The sequence below is a fragment of the Triticum aestivum genome, chromosome 4B, assembly GCF_018294505.1.
Source record: "Triticum aestivum cultivar Chinese Spring chromosome 4B, IWGSC CS RefSeq v2.1, whole genome shotgun sequence".
Lineage (NCBI taxonomy): Eukaryota > Viridiplantae > Streptophyta > Magnoliopsida > Poales > Poaceae > Triticum > Triticum aestivum.
In genome coordinates, this window is record NC_057804.1 from 598,424,563 (window position 1) to 598,437,245 (window position 12,683).

Here is a 12,683-nt window from a genome sequence, read left to right on the forward strand (position 1 = left end):
AGAATTTAACACAATGTCTCGAGTGAGTTCCTTTAATGATAATGATGATTCAATAAGCAACAAAAGGAGCGAGCAAGTGCTATTTGGGCCTCGCCCAAGCGTGTGATATTGGGACTATTCAGTGCCTAAAGCGTTGAACGGGCTGTAATTTCTATGCAGATCCTATTTGCCGCTTTCTTCTTGAAATCACTAACTAAGAATTACTATTTGCAAAGCTCACTCCCACCTCTTCAGATTGCGACAAGTATTGCATTACATCTGCGTCACTTGTCGCAAACTATGAGTTTTCGCTTTTCTCGTATATTTATTTATTCAAAATATTTTATCTCTCAAACCGTATGTCCAAATGTCAAACTATTTTCACTGGTAGATTCCTCGCATCGAGATCTCCAAAACTAGACCCATGTTGATAGGTTTCGATGAACCTTTTTCAGGAAAAAACCTGGACAAAAAACCGAATCAGGAGCACGTTTTTCCCTTTTTCGAAAGGCGTGGCCGTGCCTCACGAGAAATAAATTTGTGCCTTCGCAGAAGGTAAAAACAGAAAAACACATTTTTTTTTCTTTTCCGAGAGGCACGTATGTGCCTCTCGCAGAAGCAAATCCGTGCATCCATGAGAAATAAATTTGTGTCTCTCGTGAACGGGAAAAACACTTTTTTTTTCTTTTCTGAGAGGTAGATTGTGCCTCTCGCGGATGCAAATGCGTGTCTCGATGAGAAGTAAATCTATGCCTCTTGCATAAGTAAAAAAATGTGTTTTCCCCTTTCGGAGAGGCTCGACCGTGCCTCTTGTGGAAGTAAATATGTGCCTCCATGAGAAATAAATTTGTGTTTCTCACGGAAGGAAAAAAACAAGTTTTTTCTCCTATTCCGAGAGGCACAACTCGCGTTAGCCAATCCGTGCCTTCACGAGAAGTAAATATGGGCCTCTCGTGGAAGGCAAAAAAATAAAACATATTTTTTCACGCAATTTTTTTGAACTTTCTTTTGTCCAACTCCTGAGAAAACCCGTGGGAAAACCGAAAATCCAAATAACAATTTTTTTTATCTAAAAGCTGAAAGCGCATTCAGAAAAAAAATCAGGAAGGAGCGTCCAGAGCATGACACGTGCCGGCGGCTGAGAGTGCGCCAAGTGGCGCGCTCCCGGTCCACCCGAAGTGACCCCTTGCGGGGCTTCCGAGGGAGTACTCCTTCATTAGTTGCTCTCTTCGGCAAATTGTCGCTCAAATGCAATGGAACTAGCGATGCCCGACCCAATTAGGCTAGCATCAAGCAGGCGCCACTTGTTTTTATCAAAAAAAAAAATCTGGGGTCTTGAATTTTAGTGGGCTTTCTCCCATTTAAAGTTTCTTTTTTATATATATTACCTTTTATGGATTTTTTTATTTCTGTTTATTATTACATTCATTTTGAAATATTTGTCTTTTTATGAACATTTATAAAATTCATAAATATATTTGTTAAACAAAAACTTTTTTCGAAAATATGTGAAGATTTATTGAAGTATTTATATATTTTAAAATTTAGAACATTTATAAATTCGATAACATTTTTCCAAATTCATGAAGATTTTCTTGTTCATAAATATTTTTGAAATTCGATGATTTTTTATAAATACATGGACTTCTTTCAATCCAAGAATATGTTTCATATCCATAAATATTTTTAAAATACACAAACATTTAATAATCTAGGAACATTATTTAAATTAGTACATTCTCTAGAATACATGCACATAAGTATTCTTAAGATTTTTAAATTTGTTAAAAAGAGTTAAAATTTCCTTAACCTTTTTAATACCAAATTAATATAATTTTCAAATCTGTCGTAACAAAACCCATATACGGATTTTCTAGAGAAAATGAAAATATTAGTTTGGTTAGGATTTTTTTAATTTGTAAACATTTTTAAATTTTCCTAAATCTTTTTTATTGTCACACTAATATAATTTTCAAATATGTCGAAACAAAACCCATAGCCGGGTTATCTAGAGAAAATGACTAGAAAATTGTATGTACAATAGTCTACACATCCAACTGAATGTATATTGCTGAACATGTAGGGCTCCACGACGCGTCAAAGTGGGCCGGCCTACTAGTGACTCCGAGGTGATTCGGCGAAAATCTAACCCTGTTAGTATGCCCGTGTATTGCAACGGGGATATACATATTCTAGTATGTTAGCTTGCATAAATCCTATCAGTGGGCAATTTGTAGACCTGCACATACATACATACATGCATATGAAATAGAAATTTCTATCAACGGGCAATTATATGTCACTCTTTCATCATCCTTATATTTGATTGATTGATTGATTAATTGATTGATTGAAAGCAAGAGTAGGTAGGTAGGTACCTGGGTGAGGAGTTGCCATGCGTATGCGATGGCCCCATCCTTGAAGTAGTCCCCGAAGGACCAGTTGCCGAGCATCTCGAAGAAGGTGTGGTGGTAGGTGTCCTTGCCGACGTCGTCAAGTTCGTTGTGCTTGCCGCCGGCGCGGATGCACTTCTGGGTGTTGCAGGCGCGGCGCAGGCGGCCGAGCGGCGAGTCCGGGGCGGCGGTGCCGAGGAAGACCGGCTTGAACTGGTTCATCCCGGCGTTGGCGAAGTGGAGCGTGGGGTCGTCCACGGGCACCACGGGGCTGGACGGCCACGCGTGTGCCCCTTGGACTCGAAGAAGCCGATGAAGGACTCTCGGACCCGGGCGGAGGGCCGGCAGTGGATGCTCGTCGGAAGGAGGAGAGGTGGGCGGCGGCGGGCAGAACCCTATCCCTAGCGCTTGGCTTGGGGTTAGGGTTGAGGAGCGCTGCAAGGAAAATATGAGGCAGGGAACGAATGCCAAGTTTGTGTGGTAATTTTATTTTATTTTGAAAAGGAAAAAACAAAAATCATATTTAAAAATTTCAAAAAAAATGAAAATAATTCTGCGCAAACTTTTATTTTTTTTGCATTACTCAACTCATGGTGTCCATACATTGAGCGACAGCTAGCTCAACGGCAACATCTGGACCAGAACCAACCCAAGTCATGGTTCGTCCCTCTAATTTAGCAAATCTAGGCTAACTTTATTTTGAGAGCGATTTACATGAGTAATACAAGAACCACGAATCCCCAAAACATACTTGATCACCTTAACTATCCAAGCATAAATAGATTTGTCCAAATCCCTCAATTGGATCAGTTTGACTGCAAGAATAGAGTCCATCTCCATAATGGTAGAAAAGTCACTCCTCTCAAGTGCAGATGATAGCCCTTCCATGCACGCACGCAGTTCAGTTGATGAAAGAAAGGGTTTTTCTTCTCTGCTTCTTCATTCGCTCGATTTCCTTTTTTTCACCTTTTTATTAAAAAACTAAAAACATTTATTTAAAAATAATAATTTCCTTAAATTTGAAATGTTCAAAGTGAAATAGAAAACTATAAACATTGTGTAAAAAATTATCACCCGCTGCTTAGCTTGATTTGCAGGTATGAGGCAGGGAACGCCATACATTTGGCCGGCCTTCGTTTTTCTTCTCCGCTTCTTCATTCGCTCCATTTTATTTACATTTAAAAAAATATATTCTAAATACACTTATTCCAAAAACACAGTAGAGTTTAACAAATAAAAAATGTTGAAAGTGAAATATAAAAGTATAAACATCATGTACAAAATTGTACTCTCTATGATCCATATTAATTGCCACTGACTTAGTTTAAACTAATATAGACCAAATGCAGCATGATATAAAAAAAATGTTTGTAGCATTCAAAAATATGTTCATGTGTTTCAAAAAAATATACGTGACATTTTTAGAAAATGTCATACAATGTGGAAAGAATGCTCACGTAATTCAACAAAATAAATACTGCCTTTCAGAAAAATGTACATGACAATTAAAAAATGCTCACACACTCCAAAAATAGGTTTATGCCAATTAATAAAAAATGTTCAAGATGTGTAATTTTTTACAGTGTGTATTTAGAAAAATGGACATGTATTGAGAAAGAAATAAAATCCATAAAAAAACACATAAGACAGAAAACCAAAAAAAAAGATGAAAACTGGCCCAGGAAACACACAAGACGAAAAGGAAAAAAAAACTCTGCAGGAACCCGGTCCCAGGAACCCATATTGGGAAAACCCATCTAGGGTCCGCCTACTTCATACAGCAGGCGAGAAGGACATAGTAAAGATGACATGCTTTTCTCAAAAAAAAAGGTAAAAATGACATGCCATTAAAAATAAAATTGCCATGCTCTTAATAGTAAAGCTGCCATGTTTTGAATAATGAGATCTCCATGTTAATCATAATAAAATTGCCATGTGGAAAAGTAGGGAAAAAATCCCGAATTCGCCAAGAAAATTGATTAAAAATCCCACCGTTTGCCACAATAGCATTACAAAATGACTTAAAATTGCCCTGTTTGAAAGACAAAAAGTTATGAATTATCCATGGGGTCGTGAGATTTTTCTTCTTCGGAAAATTTTGCCATGTGTACAAAATACCTTGGCGTGTGAACATTAAAAAAATTATAAATTTGGCGTGTTTTTTTTAAAATTGGCATGTACCTAAAACAAAAAAAAGTTGCATATTTTTGCCACATAGTAAACATGTGGAGTGTTTGGGTAGGATTGTGTTGGCCTTTCTTTTGTTTAGCAAACAACCTTTTTTTCTGTTTTGCGAGGGTTTAGGAACTCAGGCATGAGTAGCCAACATTGTAACGCCATGTGCGTATTTCTTTTCCATGTGGGGAAGTAGTCTTCGGCCGTTGTTTGAGGAATTGTATTTTGGCTTTTGGAGCGTTTGTTGGGCGGAGCGTGTGTAACAAGGAACGTCGCCAACTTTTGGCTGAAGGAACCAGGTGTTTTGTTATATCCTTGTCGCCACACCATCTTCATCTCCATCCTTACTCACATTATTAATTCAATTATATATATATACTACTCCCTCTCTAAAGAAATGATAATCCATACGTTCTTATGTTTCTTTATTTACGGAGGAAGTACTGCTTGCCAAACCGGTTAGTGTAAAAATAATCATCACTTTATATGTACAAGGTGATGTTTTGTTTATGGTATTTGCAAAGCTTTAATCATGGACACTCACATATCCCTCCGTTCCTAAATATACAAAGTTCCTAAATATACAAGTCTTGATTTCACTAGGAAACTACATACGGAGCAAAAACTACATACGGAGCAAAATGAGTGAATCCACGTTCTAAAGTATGTCTATATTCATCCGTATGTAGTACCTCTTAAAAGACTTAAATTTGGGATTTCTTTTCTAACATACTATATTCTTTTGGCATATATTCCCCAAAAAGAGCGAATACCTCTATGCGACTGTACAGCAAAACACAGAATGGATGTTTCAAAAAAAAAACTGAAAGTAATTGCAAGTTGAAACCTACTAGCACAGAATGAGAAAACACTACCCAAGATACATATCATTTAAAATCCATTAATAACACATCCAAACATAAAGGAGGGTCCAAGAAATACATCGCAACATTTGATTCTAAACTGTTTGCCACGCCCCTAAGAAATGCTCATCACAACAGCCTCTAGCTGGCTGATAAGTCTACTCATCAGAATACTCATCAGGATCACAGAAACGAACCGGGGTCTCCAACACATCGGTGACCAGCTTGACCAGCGATTGGGCACGCTCCTGAAGACAGACAATGTCGCAATTACCTTTGAGTACATCATCAGCAGTATCCTTTAGCATTATGCTCAGCTCTTTGACTCGGGCTAAGACCAGATCCTCCTCGGCAAGCAATACGCCCAAGGATAACTGAAAGCACTTCCTCAGATCTAAGAGCGTAATTGCTGAGTTCTTCATGAGTAGGAGGGCTTCCAGGGCGCCCTCTTCCAGCTTGGCCTCCTGAACCATGAGCTGGGGTAACACATCATGCTCAAGCTTTTGGATTTCCAGCGACAAGCCTGCCACAACCAAGAGGATTTTCAGCTCCGAGCATGCCCAGATCCACGACTCGTTGATCAGCTGGCGGAGGAGTGCATACGACTCGCACGCTATGCGCACCGACTCCAGAGAGACAAGATTCACAAGCATGGACTTATTGGAGTGGCCCAGCTGATCGGCGCTGGCCTGCAGGTCTAGGATGTGGGCATGGGAGTGGATTTTGTAGACCATCATTTCCTTTTGGCGGACTGCAGCAGAAGAGTTGCTGCTACCAGCTGGTACACACAGCACAAACAGAGGAGGATTTAATGTCAGGAAGAGACCATACAGCACCAATCCAAGCTTCTACTTAATTAGTTAGGACAGCATCATATTTGCATTGTGCGAGAGAATAGTTATTAATATGAAGTGAAAGCAATTCAACCATGTATACTGATAGGCAACTAAACAAAATGAATGAATAACCAAAACAGAAAAATAATTAACAGAGGGAATATAATATAATTTGGTTCAAAGTAGGTAGAGATCCCATCATTCATTGTATTATTGTGAGCAAGAAAATTGCATCTCCAGAATTAATGCCTCACCATCAAAGGAAACAATAAACTAAACAGCTGGGAAATAAAAAATTGAATCCCATGTGCAAGGGCATAGTGAGGACCTAAAAAGCACGGACACGGGGACGGAAAGACGGGGATACGGATACGGGGATTTTCCAAAAACAGCCATTCGGGGATACGGAGTATATATAAAATAAAATAAAAATATGCCATGTAATATAGAGTTAAGACAGAAAATTAAAGAGAAATAGATCAAAATAAAGAATAGACTAGAGTACTGCCCCATTTGGTGTCTCTTTTATCAAGTGCTTGATCGATCCTCGTCCCCCCATCTCATTGTAAGTTGCATCTTGCAAAACACATCAAACACAAATTGGCTACCAGCTGTGGCGCTCCCAGATGCCATGCCACTTGCTAGTTGCTACCTATCAACAAGTGTGCAGCAACAAAAGCTGTTAAATTCAGAAATAGGCAATAGCACTAGCAGGCTAGCAGCAGCAGCAGCAGCCCAAGCAGCACAAGCGAGCAGCAACAGCATAACAAACAGCAGCAGCACAAGCAGAGAGGTAGCAACAACAAGTCAACAACAAGCTAGCAAGCATCCAGACCCAGTAGCTTAATCCCTTAATAATGGAACAAAATCTGAATCTGAAGAATAAAAGAGGAAGAGGTTGAAGAATGGAGAAGCTGCTGGGTTACCTACAGGCTACAGCTGCGAGGAGCCGAGGAGGCGAGGAGAGAGAGAGACTGCTGCTGCTGGTGCTTGATGGAGGAGTCGCCGTCGAATCCAGGAGTCGCCGGCGCCGGCGGCGGCGAGCCCAGGTGGTGGGAACTTCGATCCAGAAGGTGGCGGCTCCTTCTGTTCGAGCTGGGAAGCAGGGAGCAGCTCGTATGGCACGCTGGAGACCCTGCAAAATAGGGTTACATATTGGGCCGTGGCTGGCCCGGGGGTGTGTTTTTGGGCCAGGCCGTATCCCTAACGTGTCCCTGCGTATCCCGGCGTATCCCAGTCGTTTTTTCTTTTTTTTTAATTCGAATTTCGGGGATACTCCAAAATTCGCGTATCCCGCCATATCCCGCCGTATCCCCGTATCCCGCCGTATCAGGACGGCAGTTCGGCGATTCCTGGCGTGTCCGTGCTTTTTAGGTGAGGACAGAAAACCAAACCAGCATTTACAGTCCTCAAGAAGAAGACTAGAGATTGGTTGGCAAAAGATACATCATCATTGGCAAATATTAGTATCACATATAATAAATAAACCCAAACGATAACCAAATACCTATCCAAACAACAGAGCTGGAAAGCAGCACATACGACTACAACATTAATCAGCAGCTGCAGGTTAAGTGCTGTGCATAAATATTTTAGGATCCAAAAAAATATTGTTACCTATCCAAACAGAGCTAGAACATGAATATGCAACAAATCTACTACGCTCAAACACAGTTGATAAAAAAAATTTAACATTCTGGCATAAACTGAAATCAAACAACATAGCATGAATTCCATCCAAATTAATATTCGATTTCTAGCTTGATTTTGTTGTTTTTCGTCCTAATTCGAAATTTCCCCACCAAAAATAGCCCCAATTTTTTTTTTTGTGATTTGTTGGCATGATGAAGTTTTGTTTATTTTGATCCATGGATTTGCTTGGTTTCAAGTGGATCTAGCATTTCCCCAAGTTTCCCCATCTTTCATCCACAAAATCCCTCCAATTTTGCCCCCGAAATCATCAATTTCCGCCCAAAATCGCGACAGGCACAGTTGAGAAACCAAAATCTGACCACAACCAAGCAAACCCTAACTAAAACGTCAGATTGATTCCTTATTACGGATAATCGAACAAACCCTAACTAGGTGGTGTTACCAAACAAACCCTAACTAATTAATAATTAAATCCTATCCTAGTCGAGGTAGGTTCCTCATACGAATAGAATAGGATACAAGACGGCGCTGGCTGGATCCGAGACGTATGAACCCGCGCCGCGCCGCGCCTACCAACCACAATCGGAACGAGCAACTCCGGAGGGAGACCACGCTGGCTGGATCCGAGACCTATGAACCAGACACTACCAACCAATCGGAACGAACTCCAAGCTGATCGGGATGTACAAGTGCTCACCTCGGGCGGGCGGGCGGGCGTAAGATCCCGATCTGGAGAGGACGAGGCGCCGTCGGGTGATTGATGTGAGATTGGGTCGACAGGTTGCGGGGAACGGCGGCGAGGCGATGGAGTGCGGGGGGCAGACGGAGGCGGGCGGCTTTTATAGGAGGGAGGGCAAGAGGGGTTATCAAGAGGGGTAAAAGCACAGAGATCCCTAGGGCTGCCGTATCCGCCTCGCATTCTCTGATTCTTTTTTACCAATTTATTTACGGAAACACTAACCCCACATGTGTGGGCGTCTGCATCTCGCCCATACGCGCTAATCATCGTTGATTTGCAGTGCGTGAATCTTACAAGAATCAGCCGGCATCTTTCGTGCCACGTAGGCATAGCGAGGCGGGTGCTGGTGGTAGAGCGTTCGCCCGAACGTGTGGCACTTGACGCTTTCGCCCGGACGAGTTATCCATTCGCAGCTCCACCGCTTTTTCCAACCCATTCCCCTCCCCACTGCCTTCTCTCCTCGTCACTCTCGCCACTCCCCACTCCAATCTCCATCAACGCGCGGGACCTCGCCGACCGCCTCCGCTTCGCCGAGGTTGGTGGGGGAGGCCGGTTCCTGTTGCTGTTTCCAGAGACGACGACGGCGGGAAGCAGAGACTGCGCCTCAAGGTCTCCAACCGCCGAGCTGGAGAGTTGGTTGGGCGCGCGCGGCGGCAGGCCGGGAGTCGACACCTCGCCGTCCGCCTCCACATCATCGAGGTTGGAGGCGGAGGCCGGGGACCAGCTGGTCGTCGTTGACGACGGGCATATTCGTGGTGCCCTAGCGCATCTGCAGCTCCGCCGATCTGCATCACGCGCCGGATCCGATGGCCATGGAACGGCAGCTCGCGCGCCTCCGCCTCTGTCTATAGGTACTCGCCGGCCTCTGCTCATCTTCTACTTGCCTGCTCTGAAGCAACGCCACCCTCACCCCTCCATCCTTGGATTCTTACTCACCAGTCGGCAATCCTGTTGTTGGTCGCTCGCATCGTCGGCGTGAGGAGCGGGGATCCTGGCTCGCCAGCGTTAGGCGCGACATCCTGTCAATGGAGGCTTGCAACACGCCTGGCGCGAGCATCGTGGTAGCGGGTCGGTGCTCCCGCCTGCGTGCTCCATGCCGTTCATGCTCCAACCAGCCCAAAGACACGGATCTAGTGCAGCTCCACGGCGGCGTATCAGCGGCGGGCTGCTAGGCGAGTGAGTTCCATGACTCCATCCATCATTTGTTTCCGGCGACTAGCAGAGGTGGCAGTTATGGCTCTGGGAAGAGCGTGGGTAGCGGACTGTTCGTGTTAGCCAATCCTTTGGTGTGTGGTAGAGCAGTAGCATGACATTTTTCTGATAAATCACACTTTCTAGATGTCTAGGTCCTCCGACTCACAAACATGGCAAATTCTATCATATGTGTGTGGCAACTTACATCCACTGAGCCATGGTTACTTTTTATGTCATTTTTGCCATGTTTCATCACAACTATCCTTTTGAAATTACTCCCACAACATTAAAACTGTATGAAAATGGCAACCATGATTAAGCTCAGATGTTGTTCATCAATTTCCATGGCTACAATCGTTAAGCTTAGATGATGTCTATCTCTACTTTTTTTTGGCATTTTTATTTATACTGACAATGGCAAATTATTTTTTCACCGACCATGCGAAATTCACAAATGGCCAGACGGCAATATGACCATGCGTAGTTTTTCAGTGCTTCTTTTTTCAGTGAAAACTGAAATGCTATACATTGTAATATGCTTTGACATTGCAATTTTATTGGATTTAGCACGGCAAATTACCTTACGAAACATGGCATTTTTATTACATTGACCATTGTGAACTTTATTAGCTTTTTCTAATTGCCGTGTGAGTAGTACTGACCATGGCAAATTTGAAACGGTTACTGAAGTTCGTCTTCAATTACTACAAACTTCTTTTAGCTATGTTTTCTGTTATGGCAATTGCAAGTAAGTTTTCCTGTTAGCTGTAAACTATTCATGGCAATTCGTTTCTCATGTTCTTGCCATGCTTGTTTTTTTAAGTTATCGCACTATGTGTACATAGCATGCCAATTTTCTGCACTTGATCCCATAGCAAGTTTAGAAATTGTTCCCGTGACCCATTTTTTCAAAGTTTGCCATCGCAGAAATGTCATGTTTATCTGCCATGGCAAATTTAGGTTTTTTAACATGCCCACGACAATCTTTTATGCTTTTGTTTCTTACTTAACCACGGCAAATTTAGTTTGTTGATAATGGCAAATTTAGTTTATTGCCATGGCAAATTTAGTTTATTGGTCACTGCAAAACTGATTTTATTTGATCATGTCAGATTTAGTTTATTTGGTCCATGGTCAATTTAGTTTACTAGTCATGGCAATTTTTGTTTTCAAATCATGGCAAATTTTAATTTATGTGATTTTTGCCATGGCAAGTTTTGAAACGAATCTGCCATGGCACTTTTTCTTGTTCATACTTGATTTTCAACTTTTTTTCACACACGACAAATTCATCATTCAAACACACAGCAATTCTTGATACGAATTTGCCATGGCAAGTTTTGGTACGAATCTAGCGTGGCAAATTTAGTTTACAAAGTTCTTCTTCATTTTTTTTGATTTTCAACTTTTTGTGTTTTTTACACACACGGCAAATTCATCATACCAAACACATGGCAATTCTTGATACAAATCTGCCATGCCAAGTTCTGATGCAAATTTGGTTTATTGATCATGGCAAATTTTAGTTTCTTGGTTCATGGCAAATTTAGTTTACAAATCATGGCAAATTCAGTTTATTGATCATGGCAAATTTAGTTTTCAAATCATGGCAATCTAGTTTACATATGAATCTGCCATGGCAATTTTTCTTGTTCATGACGAATTTAGTTAGTTTCGCCGTGGCAAGTTTTGATGCGAATCTGCCACGAATTTTTTTCTTGTTTATACTTGATTTTTCAACTTTTTGTGTTTTTTTTTCTGAAAGTGCAACTATCCCTAGGTGGTTTTGGTAATTCATAACAACATATAGCTCATTGAGCTAATGCTATTCCAAGACTATTATTTCAAGAAAGCTCAATGAATGGCATGGCATGGATGATGAAAGTGGATCCCTCAAAATACCAAGGACAAAGGATTGGCTCAAGCTCAAAAGCTCAAGACTCTTCATTTTATATTTTAGTGATCCAAGATCACATTGAGTCTATAGGAAAAGCCAATACTATCAAGGAGGGATGAGGTGTTGCTTAATGAGCCTCTTGCTTCATGTGCTTAGTGATATGCTCCAAAACCCTCAACTACTTTCCCACATCCACAAATGACCTAAACCCATAGCCAAAATCGGTCACACCTAAACTTCCTATCCGGCGCCACCGATTCCAAAAGTCATAGCCACTGCCACAAACCCTAAGCAAATCGGTCTTACCGATAGGGATCTCGGTCTCACCGAGATGGGGTTTTAATCTCTCTGTTTCCCTTCGTAACGTTTCGGTCTAACCAAAGTGAGCGATCGGTCCCACCGAGATTGCAATGTAAACTCTCTATTTCCTTTTTGTAACATTTCGGTCTCACCGAAAAGAGCAAATCGGTCCCACCGAGTTTACCTAACCAACTCTCTAGAAAGCTTATTACCAAATCAGTCTCACCGAGTTTGTGTAATCGGTCTTACCGAGATTACGTTATGCCCTAACCCTAACCGAATCGGTCTCACCGAGATGCATGTCAGTCCCACCGAAAATCACTAACGGTCACTAGGTTTATTAAATCGGTCCGACCGAGTTTAACAATTCGGTCCCACCGAGTTTGGTAAATTGTGTGTAACGGTTAGATTTTGTGTGGAGGTTATATATACCCTTCCACCTCCTCTTCATTCGTGAAGAGAGCCATCATAACGAACCTACACTTCCAACTTACCATTTTTGAGAGAGAACCACCTACTCATGTGTTGAGGCCAAGATATTCCATTCCTACCATATGAATCTTGATCTCTAGCCTTCCCCAAGTTGCTTTCCACTCAAATCTTCTTTCCACCAGATCCAAAACCTATGAGAGAGAGTTGAGTGTTGGGGAGACT

The 12,683-nt window shown here is 41.9% G+C and overlaps 1 protein-coding gene across 1 annotated transcript; it reads right to left on the reverse strand.

The window, feature by feature from the left end:
- Positions 1 to 5,408: 5,408 nt before the first annotated feature.
- LOC123093475 (uncharacterized) lies at positions 5,409 to 8,736 on the reverse strand. Its single transcript, XM_044515452.1, has 2 exons — positions 8,597 to 8,736; positions 5,409 to 6,188 (listed from the first exon to the last, which is right to left on the reverse strand). Exon 2 carries the CDS (start codon positions 6,145 to 6,147, stop codon positions 5,569 to 5,571), a length of 579 nt encoding a protein of 192 aa, XP_044371387.1. The 5' UTR covers positions 6,148 to 6,188; positions 8,597 to 8,736; the 3' UTR covers positions 5,409 to 5,568.
- Between the last annotated feature and the right edge of the window lie 3,947 nt (positions 8,737 to 12,683).